The sequence below is a fragment of the Neovison vison genome, chromosome 13, assembly GCF_020171115.1.
Source record: "Neovison vison isolate M4711 chromosome 13, ASM_NN_V1, whole genome shotgun sequence".
Classification (NCBI taxonomy): domain Eukaryota; kingdom Metazoa; phylum Chordata; class Mammalia; order Carnivora; family Mustelidae; genus Neogale; species Neogale vison.
Window position 1 is genome coordinate 146,738,209 of NC_058103.1, and position 24,384 is coordinate 146,762,592.

Genomic DNA, 24,384 nt, shown 5'->3' on the forward strand with positions numbered 1-24,384 from the left:
TCATTTCTGATATTGGTTGGTTTGTTTGATTGATTTGAGATAGAGAAAGAGAGAGACAGAGAGAGACAGAGACAGAGACAGCTGGTGGGGGAGGAGCAGAGAGAGAGGAAGGGAGAATCCCAAACTGACTCCCTACTGATGGCAGGTGGGGGACTCGATCTCACAACCTTGAGATCATGACCTGAACCAAAATTGAGAGTTGGACACTCAACGGACTCCCATTTCTGATATTGGTAATTTGTATTTTCTCTTTTTTTCTTAATCAGCATAGCTAGAGGTTTGTCAATTTGATTAATCTCATCAAAGAGCCAGCTTTTGGTTTCATTTCTTTTCCTCATTTTTTTTCTGTTTTCTATCTCATTGGTTTCCAATTTGATTATTATTTTCTTTCATCCACTTACTTCAGGTGTAAGTTTTTCCTTGTTTTCTAGTTTCTTAGGCAGAAATGTAGGTCATTGATTTGAGATCTTCTTTTCTGATATAGGCATTTAGTGCTATAAACTTACATCTAAGCACTGTTTTAGTTGCTTCCTTTATACATTTTTTAAAAGTTTTTAAATTTTTTAATAAACATATAATGTATTATTAGCCCCAGGGGTACAGGTCTGTGAGTTGCGAGGTTTACACACTTCACAACACTCACCATAGCACATACCCTCCCCATTGTCCATAACCCCACCACCCTCTCCCTACCCCCCTACCCCCAGCAACCCTCAGTTTGTTTTGTGACATTAAGAGTCTCTTATGGTTTATCTCCCTCCCGAGCCCATCTTTGTTCATTTATTCTTTTTCTACCCCCAACCCCCCCACGTTGCATCTCCACTTCCTCATATCAGGGAGATCATGTAATAGTGAACATGAATTGGAATAACAAATATTGTGAAAATGTCTATGTTACCTAAAGCAATCTACACATTTAATGCAATCCCTATCAAAATCCCATCCTTTTTTTTTTTTCAAAGAAATGGAACAAATAATCCTAAAATTTATATGGAACCAGAAAAGACCTCGAATAGCCAAAGGAATATTGAAAAAGAAAGCCAAAGTTGGTGGCATCACAATTCCAGACTTCAAGCTCTATTACAAAGCTGTCATCATCAAGACAGTATGGTACTGGCACAAAAACAGACACATAGATCAATGGAAGAGAACAGAGAGCCCATCAATAGACCTTTCTTTATATGTTGATGTTATTTTTAAAAATACTTCAAATTACTTCCCAGTTTGCTTTTTGGCATATTTTTTGAACAATGAATTATTTAGAGGTGTATTATACTTCTAAATACTTCTATACTTTGAAATATCCAGATGTCTTTATTTTTGTGATTTCTAATTCCATTGTGAATAGAGAACATGCTTCATATAATTTGAAACCTTTTAAATTTATTAAGATTTGTTTTGTGCCCAGAATATGGTTTATCTTGTTAAATGTTTTATGTGCACTTGAAAACAATGTATATTCAGCTATTGTCGGTTAAGTTATTGAAGTCTCCTATATATTTACTGCTTTTCCTTCTATATCCTTACTATGCTCCTACTGGGTTTCTGTCTATTCTATCAGTTATTGAGAGAGGAGTGTTCAAATCTTTAAGATTACAGATTCATCAGGATCGCTGCCTGAGGTGGGAGGGCGGAGATGTTTAAAAAAATAAATTACAGATTTATCTATTTCTGCTTTCACTTCTATGAGCCTTTGCTTCATGTATTTTGAAGCTCCGTTATTAGGTGTGTAAACATTCGGAATGTTATATCTCCTTGGTGAATTGACTATTTTATCATTATTCAGTGAATCTTTGAACCCTGGTAATATTTTTTGCTCTGAAATCTATTATGTCAGATATTAATACAGTCACCCCAGCTTTCCTTTCATTATTTTTACAAGATGTATCTTTTTCTACACTTTTAATATTGGTGTCTTTGTATTTAAAATGAATTTCTTTTTGACAGCATGTAGTTGGGTCTTACCTTCTTATACAGTTTTTGTACAATTACCTTTAATTAGGGTAGTTAGGCCATTTATGTTTAATGTAATTATTGATGTGTTTGAATTTAAATCTATCACTTTGCTATTTACTTTCTATTTGTCCCGCTTTTCCCCTTTTTTCCTTCCTTTCCCCTCTTTTTCTGTCTTCTTTCAGATATGTTTTTAATGATTCTGTTATATCCCCTTTGTTGGCTTCTTAGCTGTGCCTTTTCCTTATTATAGGATATGATGGTTTGTTTTAGAGGAGACATTAAGTTGAGTCTTCCAGTTCACATAATGAAGATCAAACCACCCAAACCAGTTACAGGTTAGTATAATTCAACTAACTGCTCTCTTTCCTTCTGCCATTAATTTGGGTTTTTTTCCTTTTTCCTTTTTTTTTTTCCTTTCTCCACATTTCCCGTTTTTTCTACTTATTAGCAGCAATATCTAAACTACAAGTATAGTTCTGAAAGGAAAAAAATTTTCAAGTCATAAGATCTGGGATCTGAAGACAAAAAAATATAGAAGTTACAAGGATACAGCTAACTAACAGAATTGGGAAATCTGGAAAGACAGTCATCTAGCTGGAGTTTATTCATTTCTATATTTCTGTGTTCGTTCACTGATCAGTATTTGCTGAGTGCCAGTAACACACCAAGCACACAGATGAGGTAGACACACCTTCCTGTGCTCTAAAAGCTGCAGTGCTACTAAAGAGGAGTAAGAGGAAACCAACATTGTACGTTATGATAAGTGCAATGATGGGGAACATCTAGGACCACGAGAACATAGAGGAAAGAGTGACTAACTCTGCCACAGAGCAGGCAAAGCCTTTATCAAAGGATGAGGCATTTGGGAAGGTTTTGAAGGATAAGTAGGAGTAGGTCATGAGGTGCAGAGGAGAAGTCCATTATAGGCAGAGGATAGAGTATATCCTTTCGATACGTGCACATGACATAAAAGATATAGGAATATTCACTGCAGCAGTATTTATAGATGCAACAGACTAGTTAAATAAAATCTGGTCACACACATCCAAAGGAATACTTTGCAACCATTAAAAACAAAGAAGGAAATTTAAAAAGCCAAGAATATCTAGTTCACTCTCATAAAAGAACATGATGATATGATTTGCTCCATCAAGATTTATCATAAAGCTACAGTGATTAAGACAAGATAAAAAAAAATAGATGAAAGAACTATCATAGAGGCCAGGACAGACTCAGGCATTAGTGGCCACTTGATATCTGAGGGGTGGCACTCCGGAGCCGTGGAGAAAGGATGGTCATTTCAGTAAATGGTGCTGCTTGTCCATATGGAAACAAAAGTGAGACAGGACTCCTGCCTCATGCCACACACAAAAATAAATTCCAGGTGACTCACAGAAGTAAATAAGAAAGAGAAAACAAGAGAGCTTTTAAATATTTTTTAAAGATTTTATTTATTTGAGAGAGAGAGGGAGCATAAATAGGGGAAAGGGGAAGAGGGGGAGGGAGAAACAGATTGCCCACAGTGCAGGGAGCCTGACGTGGGGCTCGAACCCAGGACCCTGAGATCATGACCTGAGCTGAAGGCAGATATTTAACCAATTGAACCCCCAGCTGCCCCAACAATAGGCTTTTAAAAAATAATATAAGACAATATCTTTATGACTTCCGGGTAGGGAAAGACTTTTTAAACAAAACAAATAGAAAAAGCACTTATAATAAAAGAAAAATTTGATAAATATGGCTACTAAAATTAAGGACTTTCTGTCACCCTAAGACATCAGTAAAACCATGAAAGAACAAGCCACATAATGAGGGGAGACATTTGCAAAACACATAAAACTTATGAATGGTCCATATCAAGAGTATATACAGAATTCCTACAACTTATTAAGGAAAAGTGACAATCGAGTATAAAACAGGCAAGATGGCCTTATTCAAATGGCCAATAAACATATGAACATATGTGCTTAACATCCTTAGTTATCAGGGAAACGCAAATGAAAACCATTACAAGCTACCATTCCACACCCACCACGAGGGCAACAATGAAAAGAGGCTGATGGTACCAAGTTGGTAAGGATGTGGAATAACCATAACCAGACGTCGCATGAAAATCAGTACAATCATTTTGAGAAACAGTTTGGTATGATCTAGTAATGTTGATGATAATTTATACCGAGACCCAGCACTTACACTCTTAGGCAGCATAACTCACCATTCCAGCTTGCCTGGGACTGAGGCATTTCCTGGGGTGTGGGGCTTTCTGCGCCAACACTAGGGACTTCCTGAGCAAACCGGGGGGAAGTGGTCCCCCTCCTTCTAGGTGTATACCTGATAGGTTCACAAGTAAATGCTCCCCCGATATTTACAGACATGTACAAGAATGATAGCAATGACGTGATTTTTCAGTACCTGCCCATGTGGAACAACCGAAATGCCCATCAACGACAGAACAGATGTAACTGTCATATATTCATTCACTCGATGGGATACTGTCAATAATAAGGAACAAACTATAGCCATCCGCAACAAAATGGCCAAATGCCACAAAGAGTATTAAACCAAAGAGGGCAGACTTAGAGTTAGCGCTGTATATAATCCCATTTTTGTATATAGTGCAAAATCAGGCCGAACAAAGCTATCGTGTTTAGATGCACATGGAGACCGAAGTAAAATAAATTGAACGTGGTGCTTACACAGAAGCCAGGAGAGTGTTTGCCGCTCTTCCCCGGAGGCCATGACTGGAGACAGGCCTTTGCAGAATTTCTAGGGAGCACACATTGTCCCATCTCTGGACCTGAATAGAGACAGATGTTTGCCTTGTAATAATTTATTAAGATATATATTTTTATACTCTTTGCTGAATGTATTATATTTCACATAAAAATTTTCAGAGAATGGAAACAAGCAACAGGAACACTCGGGTGGCTCAGTCAGTCACGCAGCTGCCTTGGGCTCAGGTCATGATCTCAGGGTCCTGGGATCTAGTCTCACATCGGGCTCTCTGCTCCACAGGGAGCCTTTTTCCCTCTCTTTCTCTCTGCCAGCCTCTGTGCCCACTTGTGATCTCCGTCTGTCAAATAAATAAAATCTTAAAAAAATAAAAAAAAAAGGAAAAAGGGGGAAAAAAAGAAGAAGAAGAAGAAGAAGAAAAGAAAACAAGCAACAATGAGGAAGGTCTATAGTACTGATAGGAAGAGATCTCCAAGCCATTTTGAGTGAAAAACGCAAGGGTGCTCGTGTCTAAGAACAATTCTCAAACGTTAGTTGCATCAGACTCACCTGGAGAACTTGTTAGAACCCGGATGGCTGGGCTCCACCCACAGTGTCCCCTTCCGCCTGGGGTGGAGCCTGAGAATCTGCATTTCTAACAAGTTCTGTTGAGCCTGCGGGATCCCTGATCAGGGACCCCACTAAGGGAACTGCTTGTGCATCGTTCGCTGCCATTTGTTTATACAAAAGGGGTCTCCTTGGAGCAACCAGTGCAAGAAACCGGGGACAGTGGGTGTCTCAGGGGAAGGGCTAATGGGGCACTATGGGGCCTCCAGCCCACTCCAAAGAGAGCAGAGTTCTCAAAGCTGGGGTGGGCGCCCAGAAAATCAATCACCCAGTTTTACTGAGGATTTAGGAACAGTTGAAAAAGAAGGAAATGAAAGGTTTCAGGGGGAGTCGAGTGGTAAGAAAAGTGATTGGCAGACAGGAGAATTTTGCAGGAAGGCGGCGCGGTAGGTGAACTCGGGGCGGGCCTGAGTACGGGGGCCTTCAGCAGCGCTCAGTAGTGACCGAAACTGGCCGTTTGGGGCCTTGCTGCCCTGGGGACACAGCACCGGAGGTCTGAGGCCGCCTCTGCGGATCCGGTAACCCGGAAACAGGAAGTGGCGGTGGGATGGGGCTGCAGGAGCTGCGCTTGGCCTGTGGCAGGGCGAAGGCTGAACCCTGGGCTCCCCCATGGACTTCTGGGGATGGGGGATTCCACAGGAAACTGGGAAGCACCGAGGAAGGAGGGAAAATCAGGAAGGCGGAAGTCCCAGGGTTTGACCGATTCCGGAATCTTTTCATCCTAGGTACCACGTTCAAAAGCCCCCTGGAAATCTTTGCCAAGGTAGAGGACTACTATGGCCTGGGCTCGGGGCAGAACCACTTCATCAAGGACAGTCAGTGGGAGCAGCAGGCGGCCATCTTCCACGCCTCATACCGGAAGGACCCGGACACGGCGTGGGAGGAGGAGCCACTCAGGTGAGCGGGCTGGGGGCCCCCCCCCCGGGAGCCCCCTGCTCCCCGGAGCCGTGCGGGCACTCACGGGAACGTGTGCCCAAGCCCGTGAATTCATCTGAGGTCTAAGAGCTCATGGTTTTGGGGACTTTTTTCCAAAATTTTCAGCAGATGTTTTGAAAAAGTTTTATCCTTGGAGATTATTCAAATACTGTTAGAATAGAGGCTGATCACGTGAAGTTCAAAGAGGGGATAGACGTGTGTGTGCAAGAGGAGTTTAGTTTACAATTTTGTGCATATCTTCTCTTAAAAAAATTTTTTCCCGATTATCTTGACAACACAGAAGAGCCTGCAGACAGACATAAAAGTCTCACTATTCACTGAGACTTATTATTCAATTTCCATCCAGTCTTTTTAATGTCATATATTAATGTCTAATTACTTAAATACTTTCCTCTGTAACCTCAGGCAGCAGGAAGGGCTCATGAGCCCTGCTGTGATTGTAAAAACTGAGCCCAAGTCTTTGAACTTGGTAGAGCTGGTTTTAGGAGCTAGCTCTCCTCACAGCTACGCTGAACCTCCGGAATGTTCTTGCTTTACCCGGGAAGCCTCACATCTTGCTGTCAAGAGCATCTCGAATTTTCTCACTTGGGGACACAGACCCCTAGGGTTGTGCCCTCATAGCAGCTACCAGACACCTGAAGCGGGACCCCCATGAGGTTCAGGGGTGCACTGCCTAGCTGGGTAGTTAGGAGTGTTGCAGGCTAGTTGTTAAACTATTCGCACAGTCTGTAGTGGGAGTCTTTATACCACAAGAAGCTCATGTAAATGCAAACTCTATAAATCAAGCAATTGATTGGCTTTTTTAAGAAGAGCAAATTTATCAGCACCCCCCTAGTTGGATTACCCCCCAGCATGAGGGAGCCGAGTCTGATCACTAAGGGATCTTCCTCTAGGACAGAGAAAGTTCTGCTAGGTGCTGGGCACTGTTCCCAACCTGCAAGTGACTCCCACAGCTCAGTCCGCCCCGCCCTCACCAACTTCCAAGGTCTGCAGCCCAGGACCAGCACAGAGAGCGCGGAAGGTCCATCCTAACCACCCACGTCTGGTTTTAGCACCAAGACTGCCAGCATCTCTCCTGGCCAAGGAGTCTGCCGGGGCTCTGACTGGTGTCTCTTTTTCTCCCCAGCATGGCCACGTTCCATTTCCTCCTTCCCAGCAGCATGATTGCAATGCCAGCAGAAGTCAAGAGCCCCTCGGGTAAATGAACACGAAGCAGGGGGTTATCCTTGGCAGTGAGCCCCTGGAGGGAATGCCTCAGCAAACCCTGCGCTGTGGGAGGGAGGGAGGCCGGAAGTAGGTCACTAGCTTCACAGCTGGAGCTTAATGGTTTCTGGCTGGATGCATGGCGCCCAGATTCCCTGATGACAAAGACTGGCATCATCTCAGGGAGGGACCTGCCACAGAGGAGGGCATGAGCCCATGGCCCGCCGGGCTGCTTGTGTACATGAATTCATTTTGTGCAAAAGGTTATTTAAAACACTGACAGCCAAGAGGACATGAATTATCTAGAAGATGTGAAAGCAGCCCAGGGGCAGTGGGACCATCCTCCCCACCCAGGAAGGTGACTTGACCTTAGGTACAGCCCTCCCAGGGGTGCCCCCCCACTCCCCAGGAGGCACGTCCTTCTGTTGCCTGCTGCCCATTAGAACAGACCACTTTTGATTGCAAACCGACTTCCTCTTGGGCAAAAGCTTCTGTACAAACCAGAGGGTATCTAGATTCCTTACATGATGCCCCCTCTCTCTTCTTTCCCAGGGGTGGCCTGTGTCCTTGGCATACACTGGCCTGGAAATCACAACTTCTACCTCTATTCACTTCACCGAACTCCGAAGGATAAAGTCGGTACTTTGAGATGGGGGTTCCCTAAGCTCGGGGCTCTCGGAACATGGCCTTCTCCAGCTTAGTTGAGGGCACGTGACTGACGTGTCACTTTAGGGGACCAGAGCTGTGCAGGCAGAAGCAGGTGGCTCAGTGGCTGGGGTGTGAGTGACCGCAAGGCTCTGTCTCTGAGCGGTCCCGTTTCTTTAAGAGAACAGGTCAACAGGGACAAAACCTAGTCCAGTCCCCAGGACTCCTTTGGCAGCTCAGGTAAAGAGAGGCCTGGCGTCAGAGGCCAGATCCAGCCCCGGCCCGAGTGTTTGTAAACTGCGTGCCGTCAGGCCAGCCACCGTGAGCCCCAGTTCCCTTTTCTCATCTGAAACACAGAGCTAATTCACGAAGCCATCCCCGCCCCCTGCTCGCCCTTGCTGGGAAGAGCCAAATCCAGAGGGTTTCCGGATGTGAAAGCTCTTTGAAACTGACAGGCACTTTGGAAACACGGTGGTGGTTTGGTTTATACAAACTCATGGCTGTCGAGCAAGTTCACTTCGGGGTGATTCCTTGAGCTGTTCACTTAGGTTATATTTCAGAATTATACAAGGATAGTGAAATGTGAAAATGGGCAAAGGAAGAATCTCTCTCCTTCCAGCCCTCTCCCAGGCAGCGCGGCTTCTAATACCAACCTCTGTACCAACTGGCTGGGACCTGGGGCAGGTCGCTTACATCCTGCCTCAGTTTCCTCATCTGTGAAATAGGGGTGCTAACAGGACTCACCTCACGGGACCCTTGTGAGAATTAACTGAAAGGAGGCATGGAAAGGGTTTACCACAGTGCTCAGCACCTCGTAAGCCTTCACTGTTAGCTGCGGGGGGACAGTAGCGTGACCCCCTCTTTTATCCTTAGGAGGGAGACAGCATAGCCGAGAGGTGAGCAAGAGGGTGAGCCCAGACCACGGCTCCTGCCCACATCCCAGACAGGCAGACTCGTCTGGGTCTCGGGCTGTGCAGGTGGAGGTGCTGGGTGGGGGCGGAGGCTGGGGGACAGCCTAGCATGCTGTGTCCTCCCCGCAGACCCGGAGAGCGTGTGGCCGTGCGCCGCGCCCATTACGATCTCCCAGCTCAGCTGCACCTCCACCTACCTAGCGCTGGCCTGTGAGGATGGCGTGCTCACGCTGTTGGACCTGGCTGAAGGTGAGCCCCCATCTCTGCCTGACCCCTGGGTGGGTCTCCGGGTAATGAGAGTCTGGGAATGCTGGAATTCCTGTAGGCTCGGAGCCTTCTGTTAGTTACTCCGTGTTCTTAAGTCATCTTGGGGAGCCGGTCCTGCCTTCCCCTCATTCACTCATTCAACAGACATTTACTGAACTTAGTATGTGCGGACAATTCCCATTCCCTGTGGATTTACTGAGTGCCAGCTCCGTCCCCGCACCGGACCAGGGCCTGGAAGTCTGTCCATTTCCTCACCATCACTCTCTGGGGAGGAAGTGTCTTCCAGGCCCGGGTGTGGCACCATGGCAGTCTCGGCCCTCTCCCCGTCTCCCCCAAGCTCTCAAAATAAGCAAGTCCTGCTTCCTGCTATTCTACCCCCTCCCTGGTCAGCAGGAACCTCACTGGTATGGAAACTAAGAGACCTCAAAGGGGGCCAGGGCAAGACCAGCAACTATTCTGGGTGGGCGGTAACTTGCTAGAGTCCTGGGTCCTGGGTCTAGCTCTGCAGGTGCAGAAAATCAGCGGTGTCTACTTGCCCTAAGTTGATCAGGATGTAAGGGAGTGTCTCCCTTTAATTAATTAATTAATTAATTAAAGAGAGAGTGGGGAGGAGGGGCAAAGGGAGATGCAGAGAGAGAACCTCAGACTCCCCACCAAGCACAGAGTCCAACATGGGGCTCCATCCCACCCATGAGATCATGACCAGAGCCAAAACCGAGAGTTGGACGCTTAACCGACTGAGCCACCCAGGCGCCCCGGGAGTGTCTCCCTCTTACCAGACTTTCTTAGATGGGATGACTGAATCACTGGTTTGGCCTTTTGTAACTGGATAGGTGTTTCATTTGGGAGTAGAGGTACGCCATCTTCCCCGGCAGCGCTCCGAGCCCACACGTCGGTGAGAGTTCGGGTTGGTGCCCTGGCTTGTGGCCATCGCAGGGAGGCTGTTGTCAAGCCAGTGAAGTGCTTTCCTCACTTGGCTTATTTATCTGAAGAATGCCATGGTTGTTTCCAATAGTGCGTACTCCGCCCGCATGGTGGGAAGATAAACAGGGCTCCAGGCCCTCTTGAACTTGAGTTACTGCACCCACAGTGTTCTTACAATGGCTAAAGATATGTCCAAGTCAGGGGCGCCTGCGTGGCTCAGTGGGTTAAGGCCTCTGCCTTTGGCTAAGGTCGTGATCTCAGGGTCCTGGGATTGAGACCCTCATCAGGCTCTCTGCTCAGTGGGGAGCCTGCTTCCCCCTCCCCTCTCTGCCTGCCTCTCTGCCTACTTGTGACCTCTCTCTCTGTCAAATAAATAAGTAAGATTAAAAAAAAAAGATACGTCAAAGGCAGAAGGGTGATACTAATGGCACATTCCCTTGCCCAATAGCTTGCTTTCATTTTTCTGGATGTTGATACATTCTAGATATTGCTTGGTGACACACACACATGTCCCTCTTCTTCTCTGAGACCACCCTGGCCCTTGCCCCCTCTGTTGAACCTCGTCCTGCCCTGGTCAGCTGTGGTTCAGGACCGGGCTGGATGTAGCTTCCTTCCTTCCATCCCAGTGCTGACTCAGCTCCCCTCCACAGGTCTGGTCCTCTCTGTCCCCCACACCTCTCCGTACTCAGGAGGCGGGGCTCTTCTCTCCCACTGGGCTTTGGGGTTTCTGGTTTCACTCTCAAAGGGCTCTCCTGGCTGGATCTTGCCTTCACATCACTCACACACCTGCTGGTCATGGACCCCGAGCCCTTGGCTGCATTATCGTCTGGCCACTTTTCTGATCTGCTGGTGGAATTATTTCTCCAGGTTTCCCTCTTGGGGTCATCGCGCTTCCCAAGGGCTGTTCCTGCCAGAGCATTCACTTCCTGAAGTACTTCTTAGTCCACAAAGGAAAGAACATGTATCCTGAGAATCCCTTGAAATCCCAAATGAAGTGTGTGGTGCTGTGCACAGACTCTTCTCTCTACCTGGTGACAGCCAGAGGGACCCAAGGACCCAGCATCAGTGTGCTCGCTGAGAGGTGGGTGGCTCGGGCGCAGGACGGGGTGAACGAGCTGCCAGCCAGATGGCGCCTTTCACTGATAAGACACCGACCACCTCCCCAGTGGGAGTCCACTGCTCTGTAGCCGCCACCTCCCACCCGTGAGCGTCCCAAGGTCCCCACTGTCTTTTATATGTGGGTAAATATGTAAAACTCGTCTTGCAAAAATTGTATGATGGCACAAGGGACACCTTTCGTGTCCCACATGACCAAGGAGAGCATCATTTCTGCCAAAAGAGCCTTTTATCCGTTTCCTCAAGGGTCTCTTTCTCTTCTAAATTGTGAAATACTTTAAGCTTGCAAATGATCAACAGAATATGTGTGTGGATTTTGGCTGTTTCTATATGCACACCCTATATGTATGCATATATATATACATATACACACTATATTTAGTGTGTGTGTCCACGTGTGTGTATATCTAGAGGCAGAGAGAAACTCCCCTGCATCCATCATCAAGCTTAAGAACTAGATCATCTCCCAGGTGCTTGGGTGGCTCAGTCAGTTAAGCATCTGCCTTTGGCTCAGGTCATGATCCTGGGGTCCTGGGATCGAGCCCTGCATTGGGCTCCCTACTCAGTAGGGAGTCTGTTTCTCCCTCTCCCCTCTGCTTGTCCTCTCTTTCGCTGTCTCTCTCTCAAAGAAATAAATAAAATATTTAAGAAAAGTTCATCTCCAGTTCAGTTAAGGCTCTCTGTGTGCTTGTCCCCGGTCACATTCTCTCTCTCCTCCCCAAAGGTAGTTATCTATCTATTGCTGTATGTAACAAACCACCCCACAACTTAAAGGCTAAAGGAAACACTCATTATTTAGCCCCAGACTCCCGATCCTGTAGGTCGGCTGTTTGGGCGAGGCTCAGCTGGGCGGCTTCTCCACTGGTCTGGTTCAGGCTCTCATGTGTGTCCCAGGCCACTGGCAGCTTGGCCAGGGGCTGGGCGGTTCTCAGTGGCCTCACTCACCTGACCATTGGCCAGGACGCTTGTTTCTCCTCCTTGTGGCCACTCCTGCAGGCTGTCTCAGCCTCTATCACCTGACAGCCCAAGGGTCCCCTCAGCAAGCAAGGGCCACCGCAGTGCACACTTTCCAGGCCTCTGTTCATGCCACACAGGACAGAGCACATCACATGGCCATATCCACGATCAAGCAGTGGGAAAATCAACTCCATCTTTTTCCTTTTTTTTTTTTTTAAAGGTTTTATATATTTACTTGACAGATCACAAGGAGGCAGAGAGGCAGGCAGAGAGAGAGGAGGAAGCAGCCTCCCTGCCGAGCAAAGAGCCCAATGCAGGGCTCGATCCCAGGATCATGACCTGAGCCGAAGGCAGAGGCTTTAACCCACTGAGCCATCCAGGCACTTCTATCTTTTTCCTTTTTTTAAAGACTTTTTTTTTTTTTTTGAAGATTTATCGATATGGAGAGAGTGAGTGTGCATGCACAAGCAGGGGGCAGGGTAGGGCAGAGGGATTCTTTCAAGCAGACTCCCAGCTGAGCAAGAAGACAGAAGCAGGGGGGTTCAATCCCACAACCCATGAGTCCATGACTGGAGCCAAAACCAAGAGTCAGACTCTCAACAGACTGAGCCACCCAAGCGCCCCTTGACTCCACCTCTTGATGGGAGTTGCTGCAAAATATTACGGCCTGTTTCTTTTTCCATCTATAATATGGTTTTCCAAAATTCATTATTCCTTGGCTCTCCTGTAAGAATTAACCACCTGTGTCTCCAAGTTACCAACCACTTAGCTTCGCATTATTTGGGGCAATTGTAAATGGAATCCTATCCTGTATACCCCCCAGCTTGTTTCTCAGTGCTGTTTCTTCTATCACTTGCCTCGCAACCTTGCTCATGGGAGTCGCACATGTTGGAGAACGCGGCCTGGTTATTTTCCCACCTGCACTGCAGCCCGTCATATAACAGAGTGCAACGAGGCATGCTCCTCCCAGGGGACAATCAGATTGTCCCCAGTGTTTGCTACTCCGAAAAGTCCAACATATCTCCTGATGCTTATATACACAAGAATGTGTCTGGGGTGTATGCCCAGGAGAGGACAGTGCAGCCTGAACTCTGGCCGACTCAGTACGACTGGCCATGTGTCTTGTTTCCTGCAGGCCTATAAAGCACCTGGATGAGGCCATCTGTGCAGTGGCCCCGGTCCAAGCCTTACCTGGCATGGTAGGTTCCTTGTGCCCTCACTCCTCTTCAGTAAACGTGGTCATTTGTCCTTCAAAAACTACATGTCAAAGGCAGGTCAAGTGCTAGACCCTGGACTAGCTCTGGGCTACCTGGGGATGAAGGAACAAGTCATTGCCCTGCTGGGGTGCACAGCTGAAAGCAGCTGCTTTCAGGAGGCGGTGACAAGAGGGGGTGGAGAGGACAAGGACAGACGCTGGACTTGGGAGTCTGGGGGAGAGGAACCGGTGTGGCAGCTGGAAGAGGATGACATCGGGGCATGTCCCATCTCCAGGGAGGAAGGAGCCCAGGCAGGAGGGAGTTCTGGCTCAGATCTCAGGCTAGGAGGGGCCATTGGAGTGAATGGGGTCCCCGAGGACGGAAGGAAAGGGTTTGTACACAGAGGCAGCACTAAAGTCATGTGGAGGGCCAGCACCTCAGCAGGGCAGGGTGGGATACTGGCGGACTAGAAGCCAGGGCAGAAGGGGGAAGCACCCCCAGGATCAGACCCAGCGCCTGGAGGAGAATCTGTTGCTGGGGGGACCGCCAGAGAAGGAAACACGCACACTTCTCTGCTCCCTGAGCTGCACTGGGTGCCTGAAAGCAAATCAGTTCTCTCTGTGGCCTGCTGTAATGTCCAGCTGCTTCTCTGACTCCGAATGGAGGGGACAGAGAAGTCCCCACCACCATCTCTCTGCTTCCCAGTTGCTGATCTTCTATGGGAACGGCTCTCTACAGCTCATGGATGTGGCCAAGCCTCAGATCATCTGTGCCTTTGCTCTACCCAGAACCTACCATCTGGTGGTCCCCTGGAAGCCCTTGTTTGTCGTGTCTGTTCAACACCCGTGTTTCCTGCTCCGAGGTACCGGAGGGGGATCCTGTGGCCTGCTGGCTCTTTTCCTGACACTCTCCGTCCCCTCCCAGAACCAGATCGGGTGACACTGCCCGATCTCTTCCCCGCTCTCCCACCCCACCCCACAGGCCAGAACGACGCGGCTGTTCAGCCCTCCCTAGGCGCTTAGCTAAAACACAAGGCGAGGTCTTTGCTCTGGAATCTTGCTATTCTAGATCCAGTGAGCCCCTCACAGCTCAGTGCCAGTGAGCCAGCCTTACCAAGAGCGAGCAGCCCCCCTGTGCCCGCCCGGCCCACAGAGAAGGTCATGTCATCCCTCCACAGCGCTGGCCCTCTCGTTTCGTCTCAGGAGACCTGCCCGACGAAACCGAATCCAGCAACACCAAGGACATCCAGAGCTCTGTTTTCTACTTCAACCTCGAGGCCTACCCACTCCTGGAAAACCTGTCCAAAAATCACACCATTCTGGAAGCTGACATGACCGAGAACGCAGCCTTTGCCCAGGTGCTGCCCTTGGAGAAAAGATGCGAGCGGTTCCTCCAGAAGAGGTAGAGTGCTGGGTCTGCCTCCCTCCCTGCCCCTGGGGGTGTCTGGATGGAGGACTAGTGGTGTTCGTTTGACGGGAAGGTCCGTCCAGCATTTAGAGCCCCCACCAGCGGGGAACCCCACCCTCTCCTAGCCCCGGAGCCGCGCCCCCGTTCCCGTTCAGCTTGGTAGAAAAGGAGCAGTGGATTCAGGCTGGAAAGGAAGGGCTGCCAGTTGCTGTTTTCTCCTTGTCAAGACTGTCTTTGCTTTCTGCTTTCTCGAGTCTTTGGTTTTACGAATCATATTTGGATTATCAGACGCAATCATCTAAGACGGGCTGTGGCCCGTTTCCATGAATAAAGTGTTGCTGGAACAGGCCTGTTTGTTAGGTCTTACCAGTGGCTGCTCGTGTGTCACAGCGGCAGAGCTGACACTGCCAACAGACACCATAGGATCCGTCACGCCTTTGCAGAAACGGTTTTCCAGCCCCTGGTCCAAGCTCCCCTCTGCTTTATCCATCGTCTGGACAAATGTGAGGTCCTGCGTCTCTCCCCTTTCCGCTGTCGCGGTGCGACCGGGACTCTGTCCACAGCCCTTTCCACTGTAGAAGCATCGTGAACTGTGCTCTGTCCGCTCTGGAGAAGCAGGTCTCTCTTCTCTCCCATTCACCACAAATTTCTGGCGGCTTGCAGATTCTTGTTGATTTGTGTCATGATTTGGACTGTGCATTTTAAGCGGGACAGGGTCACCAGGTGAGCCCTCCACAACAGATGGGGTGGGGAGGGAATCGAGTGGTCCCTTTCCTTCCCGGTCCCCCACTCTGGGACTCTGTGATCTCTCCACTATGATCTCCTCACGCTTGCCTCCAGAGGAATGAAGGAATGGCAGGGTACTCAGCTCTGAAATCTGCCCCCTCCGCCACTCACTAGCCGGGAGACCTTGTCGAGTCCCTTAACCTCCAAGAGCCTCAGTTTCCTCATTAATTCAAAAAAGATGTGTGGTACGCCCACGGTGCAGCAGACTGTGCTGTGGGCTCTTCCACGATGCCTGGCCCGCAGGTGGTGTAGGTGTTCGAGAGCTAATACATGTCAAGGGCTGGGCATAGAGTCGTCACTCAATGGTAGGTCCAAGAGTGATGCTGGGTTAATCTCAGTTCGTGCCCAGGAGACGCTAGACACCACGGCTAGGTGGCGCCACGGCCCCCATGATGGCTTTTACCGGCTGCACTTGGTTCCTTCCTGGGCGTGGTGGGCTGGCCTTAGGGCTTTCAGCATCCCCGGGAGGGAAGCAGGACCTTCCTTGTCGAAGCCGGGGATGCTCTGTCGGTCTTGGGGGAGGACAGCAAGGAAGGGGCCAGTAGACATTTCGCCTGATGGAAGGATTACCAAGATTTACTAAGAGTGCCCCTGTTCCTCCCATGGAGGCTTCTTCTTTTAACCCTTGATTTGTTCTGGCTTGACTTGTTCTGAGGACATGCGGCTGAATAATTTAAGGGTGAAACATCATGAAGTCTAGTTTATTTTCAAGCAGACCAGGAAAACATTTAGTGAGAGAAAGAGAAAATGTGAACAGTCTGTGAAACCCAGGACAATATTCATAGAGAGAGACAGACAGACAGATAAAATGTTTATAGGTGGTGAATACAGGTGTATTGTACTACTTGCAACTTTTCTGTAGGTTTGAAATCTTTCTAAGTAAAAGATAAGGCGAGGTTATAAATTATTACTTACAGTATAATCCTGATTTTGAGTAAAAGAAGACTAGAAGTGTGTATACCCATAGTAACGGCAGTTATATTTGGGTAATCACGTATGTGTGATTTTCTTTCTTTGTACTTTCCCTATTTGCAGCTTTTCTAAAAACAAAACCAAAACAAAACAAAAAAGTTATTTTGGAAAATGTTAAATATCGGTGAAAAAAGAAGTGAAGAGTCTGAGTTTAGGCCATGGCTGTAGTGGGACTGTTCTCAGGGAGGTCCTGGCATGGAGATTTCTAGAGCTTTTTCCTTGTTAAATTTTTTAATTAGTCTCATAGGTAGAAATTAGTGATTCGCCAGCGGCGTATACTACTCAGTGATCATTAGAGGAAGTGCTCTCCTTAATGCCCATCCCCCAATTACCCCTTCCCCCCCTCCCCGCATCTCCCCTCCAGCCACCCTCAGTTTGCTTCCTAGAGTTTGTCTCTTATGGTTTGCCTCCCTCTCGATTTTCATCTTGTTTTATTTTTCTTTCCCTTCCCCTCTAGCCATCTGTCTCTTTTCTTCAGTCCCCCATGAGTGCAATCATACGGTATTTGTCTTTGACTTATTTCGCTTAGCATAACAGCCTCTACTCCCATCCACATCGCTGCAAATGGCAAGATTTTATTCTTTTTGATGGCTGCGTAGTATCTGCAGCTCTTTCTTGAGGAGACCCAGAGAACCCCTTGTTTAAGGAGCTTGTTTCCATTTCTGCCTTCAGTCTGACCCCTCTCTTTCACTGGCCTGGAAAGGGTGAGCCTTCCCACTTGAGCTGGAAGCCAGCCGGCTGCCCCACCTGGGGGAACGGCCCCCCGGCCCCACATTTCCAGCACTGGGAGGCTCTCCTCCCACCTGGCAGCGGAGGGCCTGGCCAATTCAGGCTGCCACAGTCCCTGATGGACAAGTCCCACCCTTGGCCAAGGTATAAGTGGAGATTAGAACTCAGGACACCCGTGGAAGGAACCCGCGGAAGGAAGGAAATTTGCTTCAAGCAGAGCTACTACTAAGTACTTCTCCATTGTAAAAAAAAAAAAAAAAAAATTATTCACTATTTCTGATAGAAGTTATTATCAATGCACTTGTAGAAATTTGGAAAATAGGACAATGCAAAAAAAATTTTTTAAATAACTCAGAGTCCATCACAAAAACCCTAGCAGGTCTGTTAATTTGTTAATTTAGGTTCAGGTTTTCCCTTTGGTGTTTTTACTAAGTTGAGATCCTGTTTCATGATCAGTTTTTAAGTCTGGCTTTGTGTCGCTCCAGAATAGAAGTTCATTATTTTTTAAGAAAAACCTCCTTATAAATATGGCTTTTAATGCCTATGTAATTTCCATGGAAAGACTGTGTCTACAGTATAGTTCTCCACTCCCCTGTGGCTGGGTCTGCTCTCATAAGGACAGGGTCCATTTACCCTGACCACCTCCAGTTCCCGTGGGAATGGACTTTTTTAAGGTGCTTTTTTCCTAATGTCTTTCCTCCTTATCAACACAGTTTAGCTCTTAGGACCCACACCCCAACCTCTCCCTGGGAAGGCCCCACAGCCACTGAGAGGGGTGGAGAGGACTGCCTCCTGGGGAACCTTCTGCAGGGAAGAAGGTTGGAGGGGCTGACCACGTGGGACCTCAGGAGCCAGGGGCCAGGGCTTGGGAGCTTGGGAATAGAAAAGCTCAGGGAAGTGTCACTGGGTCCTGGAACCCAGCAGGAGCTAGGAGGGGTCACACTGTGTGGTTGTGGCCAGCCCAGATTGAAGGAACATTCACTTGGGCCTGATCACAGTGTTCGAATTATATCCCTTATGGCAACCCATTTTCCAAACTGGATCCCAGCAAGAATTTGGGAAACATTGATTAAAAGAAGGCTTTTTTCTGTTCTCCTGCTCTGAGGTCTGATACCTGGGGTTTTCCCAAAGAGTAGTCCCTGCCCCAGCATTTTAGTTTGAAATTGTCCATCCTTCCTTCCTTCCTCCCAAAAGAAAATGCACACTGGGTGGGGGTGGGCAGGGGGAGACAGAGGGAAAAGGAGAGAGAATTTTAGCAGGCTTCTCGCTGCTTGATCTCATGATCCTGAGATCATGACCTGAGCCAAAATCAAGAGCTGGACTCAACGGTGTGAGCCACCCAGGTGCCCCTTACTTTGAAAAATTTCAAACATACAGGTTTGAGGAGAAAAAAGTCACTGAACAGCCACATGCCCATAATGTAGACTTTAACATACTTCTGCTGCTATTTCTCACATAGGCCCCTATGTGTCCCCCCAATTTTAATCTCACCTCTTCCCCCCCTTTCATTCCTCGTGTCTGAAACATCTTCACTGATGCTAAAAATAAGTGAAATTTCAAGGCAATGGGTTTATGTGGCAATCGAGTCAAAGTTTCAGACTTGCAATACTCTGTCCAAATTGCTTTCACAGAACCTACCCTTGGGACTTTTATAAACAGCCTGTGTGAAAGGGAGCCTGCCTTCGGGGCTTTAAAAGGAGGCCAGTTAGCTCCAAATACGTGTCCCTACCCCCCACTCCGCCACCCCCCTCCCCGAGGCCTGGCCTCTGCTCTCCTCCAGCCCGGGTCTCTAGGCACCATTTCCTGGCTCCCTGCCCTGCTTTAGAGTCTGCCCTCTCTGGCTGGCTCAAACTCGATCACAAGACAGCAATTTCTGGACACCAGGAAGCAGACAGAAACAGAGTGCCCCTTCCTCTCTGTGTCTCTGGCTCTCTCTCCTTTCATTCCCTGTGAATACAAAGCCCAGAAAGATGCAGGGTTCTCCATAGCCGGCTTTCTGCCAGAAGGTGGGCTTCGGGGGTGACCCAACAGTCCAGGTCCACGGCCAAGGGAACCAGGAGTGGGGCAGGCCGGAAGTGATAGCCCATCACTATTTTCATCCGGAAGTGAAGGACACTTTGCAGCTTTTGTTACATACATTGTACATGTCTCTCTCTCTTTCAGTGACTTGGCTTGGATCTTTTTCCCAAGCATGAGTTCATTCTCTTTTGATTTTAAGAGTCCTGTGTCAGTGTGTTGCGAACGGTTTTTTCCCTGGTTTGTCTGGCTAGCTGCAAATGCGGCTGCTCACGCAGCCAGACAGAAGTTTCGAGGCTCGGGTCGCTGGAGTTTTCCATCCTCTCCCTTAGATGTTGCTGAAGGGCAGATGTAAAGAGCCTCGAATTCAGGGCACAAGCCGTGCAGTAGGCCTGGGGCGCAGACCGGGGGCCTCTAGCTGTGGGACGGGACAGGCCTCAGGTCTTCATGCATGAAATGAGTGACGGCCACATCTCTGCGTGGGACACGATGGCATGCGCAGTAAGGGCCAGGATTACTTATGAAACCACAGAGAAAGGCCTTCTCCGTGCCACGGTTTATGTTGCAAATCACCCACGTTGTCTTAACACACAAACGGCTTTATTCTCAGGCTTCCTTTTCAGACTTGCCCTCGTCCAATCCAGCAGCCACTTGGGCAGTCACTTTTTCTTTTCTTTTCTTCTCTGATTTTATTTTTAAGTAATCTCTAAACCCAACAAGGGGTTCGAACTTACAACCCCGAGATCAAAAGCCATGGCTCCGCCAACTGAGCCAGCAGGCGCTCCTGGAGGGTCGTCTATGGAAGTCATGTTGTTTTGACCTCCTGAGCCAGAAATTTCACTCCCACTAATTCATCGGCAGTGGAAGTATTTTTTTTAAAGATTTTATTTATTTATTTGACAAGCAGAAATCACAAGTAGGCAGAAGAGGCAGGCAGAGAGAAGGGGGAAGCAGGCTCCCTAAGCAGAGAGCCCAATGTGGGGCTCGATCCCAGGACCCTGAGATCATGACCTGAGCCAAAGGCAGAGGCTTAATCCACTGAGCCACCCAGGCGCCCCAAGAAGTATTATGATCATTAACATGCACTGAGCACCTACCCGGGGTCTGGTACTATGCTAAATGTTTTGCAGGCATAATCTTATTTTTTACTGTTGTTATTATCGCCTGTCCAGGGTCACCAGCTTGTAAGTGAGGTACAAGCAGTGTGCGTTCAAAGCCCGAGTGTGTACCCTGCGCACACTCAGCCTCCTCCCCAGGCTCCCGCCGCAGGCACCAACGGTTCACGCAGCCTGGAAGACCTTAACAAAGGATTTTCAGCCCTGGGGTGTGTATGTTAGGGAGAGAGAAGGTGGCGGATCTGTGAATGGCCCCTGGAAGCAGTTTCTAGGATACATTTCCAGTGCAAACCGGGGGGTGCACAATAGTGTGTGGCCAAAAAGAAAAAAAAACAAAACACAAGATTTTATGCACGTCTATGCTTGTACGTGTGAAAGCAATTTCCAAGGACTTACAGGGAGCTGTTAATTACAGTTGCTTTGGGAAGGGAAAGCCGGGATCTGAGGTGAGAGGGAGATTGCTTGTAATTGTATACCCACCTGGATTTTCTGATTTCTTTAAAAGCAACGTATAGGCTACTTTTTCAAGTTAAAAAATGTTTTAGTGCATTTAGACCAGATACGTCTCCCCGTGGATGCGCTTTGGCAGACAGAGCCTTGAAACAAATCCAAAGCTGCAATCGCTGCCTTTCTCCCCAGAAGGAGCCCTCCTCCTGCGTGCCCGGACTGTTTTGACACGCTCGGTGCACGCAGGCTGCAGCAGGAACCTGGCCAGCAGCCCGAACCCCTTTCCCCAGAAGGAAGGCGTCCTCCGCGCGCTCCCAGGGGCCAGGTCTGTGTGCAGAATGAGGGGTGGACCCCGGGCTTCTCCGACTCTCCTGTACTGACTCTCCTGTACTGAACGTGCATCTGCTTGGTTGTTTTTGTTTTTGTTTTTAAATTAACCTCTTACTTTGTAAGAGACCCAGCTCAGACACTTGATCTTCCAGGAGCACTCCCCGGGCAGGGTGGACCCCTCCCAGGTTCTCCCTGCTTTGACCTTGACGGCCGCTGAAATGCCTCGGATTACAAATGTCCTTCACTCCTGTCACCCATAGGAAACCGGGGGGGGGGGGGGGGGGGGGGGGGGGGGGAAGCGGGGCTGTTTCTGTACACTCTGGTCTTCCCTGCACTTGCACCCGTGCCTGTCACTAGCGTAACCAAACCCTCCTAGGAAGCTACATGCAAGCTTTGCATGAAGGGAGCTTGATTTGCAGCCAATGAGGTGATCATGGGCTAACTTGCAAAGTTAGTGACTTGCAAAGCCGTGACTCCCTGAGCAAAGGGGACTGGGTTCCTTTTAGTGAGGGTTAGGATGAGTACTTAGCTAGGGAAGCCCCGTCATTGTACATAGAGGCTGGCCTAGGGTCACGCGTGCCTTTAGGAAACTTGCCCGTGCATACATTGTATGTTGTATAAATGAGGCTTGTGCTCTTCCTTGGGTGGAGATTTTAGTATTACAAGGAGGTAGAGGCAACTGTCTGTCCCTCTGTGGGTCACTCCATGGTCCACATGCGCAGGCGTGGGTTGGGGGTTAAGCACAAACCTGTCGGGGTGGTCTGGGCCTCCAGAAGGCTTTGTCTGGGCTATTGTTGCTGCTTGAGGGGTAGTTTCAGGTTTAGTCAAGATTGCTGTGGCCCTCGGGGCTTTTGCCTAAATTAAGAGATATGCTGGAAAGAAGAACTTAAGGAGGGGCATCTGGGTGGCTCAGTGAGTTAAGCCTCTGCCTTCAGCTCAGGTCATGATCTCAGGGTCCTCGAGCCCCGCATCAGGCTCTCTGCTCAGCGGGGAGCCTGCTTCCCCCTCTCTCTCTGCCCAATAGTGATCCTCTGTCAAATAAGTAAATAAAATCTTTAAAAAGAAGAAGAAGAACTTAAGGAAAAATGTACCCACAAAGGTCGGTGGGCACAAACGGGGGGGGGTCAAGGCCAGGTCTTGGGGTCCAGCTGAAGACACTAGTCGACGCTTGAGGAGTATCTAACCACAGGACGTGCTGGCATTCCGATGTGGCTGGCGGTGGTCCATGCACAGGGACCACGAGTCCCCCAGCGCACTGTGCCTTCTAGCGGGCTCGGCTCCTGGCTGAGGTCGCTGGCGCTGTCATCAGGCAATAAAGGTTCTGAGGGCAGGCTGTGCCCCAGGCTGAGTCCCGAGGACACCGACAGGCAGCACATGTGTCACTTGGCGAGTTTGTTAGTTTAGCACAGGGTGGTCAGGGGCTGTCCTCGGACCGAGGAGCTGGAGGGGTGGGGGGCACAGGGCGCAACACAATTTCCTCTCATTCCCACCCCTGTGGCCCACAGGTTCCAGAAGCTGGAGAAGGCGGCGAAGGAGCAGGAGCACTGCGCGCGGATTCGCAGGTATTCCTTGCTCCTCCAAAGGGAGAACTTCAGGAAGTGACCGGGCTGCTGCTCTGGGCTCTCTGAGCAGGTTGGCCGCAGGCAGGCTTCCCCCCCAGGGTGCCCTGAGGCCAGGCGACGACGTGGGGACAGGGCTGCTGCTCAGTAGGCCCAGGGACCCGGACTGGCGACTGCAAGGGAGACGTCAGCAAGGGAGAGCCATGCTCTGGGGGGGCTTCAACCCTAAGCCACTTGTGAGAGCCCTCAGGCAGACGATGTGTTACCCCAATAAACAGCGATACTGTTTCCAGCCCCCAGAGCTGCTGTGGTGTGTGACTCTTCCTTCCCACCCAGTCCAGACCCTAGCGAGGTCCAGGCAAGAGTTTCCTGGGCCTTGTGAGGACCACTCGCCTTCTGGGCCCCGGAGAGTCCCTTTACTCCCATGAGCAAGACCCCAGGCTCCCCCAGCGACTGTGTGGCCCCCTTTCTCCCCACCCGCTTCTTTCCCTCTTGGCAACTGGAGCCACTTTGGAGAGGCTGAGGCTCACTCAGAGTGGCTGGGCACTGCCTGAGGTCACAGGGACCTGAGAGGGTACTTGGGAGGCAGAGACGGTGCCACTCCTGCCGCTGGCTGCTGGCTTGGAACCCTAGAGGAGGCTGGAGGACCGGAGGACAGGAGGGGTGGACAGAGAGGTGCCTTTGTCTTCTCTGGAAACTTCTCTCCCAGCAAACAGGCCAGAGGGTTGCCCTGGCTCAGGGCCTCCGCCTGCCTCTCTGAGGACACCGTGTGGCCCCTCCGAGAACTGCAGGTGGCTGACGTGTCCCAGCCTGCCCGTGATTGCGGCAGGCAGGGTCTGTGACAAGCAGCTTCCTTTGTGTCCCCATCCCTCTCCTCCCTTGGATCACACACACTCCTCATCGCCACGACACATCCTTCACAGTGCTGGTATTGATTGCAGAATGTCCCCAGATGAAGAGGTCCCCCCACCCAGGAACTCTGTCCCCCGCCCTCCCACGGTGGGAGCAGCGACGGCCGCAGCGGCAACTTTCACAACAACCCGCTTCCTCCACCCGCCAGGCACTGTGGCCACTCTCTTTTGAGGTGAGGGAGGAAAACTTAGGATGGTGGCCATGACCTTACATACACTGAATGGGGCAGGGAATTAAGGTTTACGGGACACCGTAATTGTGGGCTCGTGATTGTGGGTTCAACCTGTGCGCCTCAAGTGACTTGTGAGATGCAGATATTGTCATTATCCACATTTCCCAGAAGGGAAGTTGAGACTCAGGTTACACGGTCTGGAACAGCCTGGATCAAGTCCTAAAAGACTTGTTCATCAGCAAGTGTCAGAGACTCAAATGAACTTTCAGGTTGGCTCATGTAATGTTAAAAATCCAGGTGTGAGGGCGCCTGGGTGGCTCAGTGGTTTAAGCCTCTGCCTTCGGCTCGGGTCATGATCTCAGGGTCCTGGGATTGAGCCCCATATCGGGCTCTCTGCTCAGCAGGGAGCCTGCTTCCCCCTCCCTCTCTGCCTGCCTCTCTGCCTACTTGTGATCTCTATCAAATAAATAAATAAAAATCTTTTAAAAA

General features: G+C 49.4%; 1 protein-coding gene across 5 annotated transcripts in view; it reads left to right on the top strand.

The window, feature by feature from the left end:
* The window catches only part of WDR93 (WD repeat domain 93), a 44,495-nt gene extending 21,396 nt beyond the window's left edge, over positions 1-23,099 (top strand). For 3 of the 5 annotated variants that reach the window (XM_044232312.1, XM_044232313.1, XM_044232314.1), the window contains exons 8-17: positions 2,207-2,291; positions 6,021-6,192; positions 7,358-7,428; positions 7,987-8,073; positions 9,120-9,239; positions 11,049-11,262; positions 13,390-13,453; positions 14,156-14,312; positions 14,653-14,851; positions 22,758-23,099. In XM_044232312.1, the coding sequence (XP_044088247.1) occupies positions 2,207-2,291; positions 6,021-6,192; positions 7,358-7,428; positions 7,987-8,073; positions 9,120-9,239; positions 11,049-11,262; positions 13,390-13,453; positions 14,156-14,312; positions 14,653-14,851; positions 22,758-22,854 (1,266 nt within the window). In that variant the 3' untranslated portion in view covers positions 22,855-23,099. Of the gene's footprint in view, positions 1-2,206; positions 2,292-6,020; positions 6,193-7,357; positions 7,429-7,986; positions 8,074-9,119; positions 9,240-11,048; positions 11,263-13,389; positions 13,454-14,155; positions 14,313-14,652; positions 14,852-22,757 lie in introns of those variants that run through there. The other 2 variants (XM_044232316.1, XM_044232317.1) reach the window with 2 other exon arrangements.
* The last annotated feature ends 1,285 nt before the right edge of the window (positions 23,100-24,384 follow it).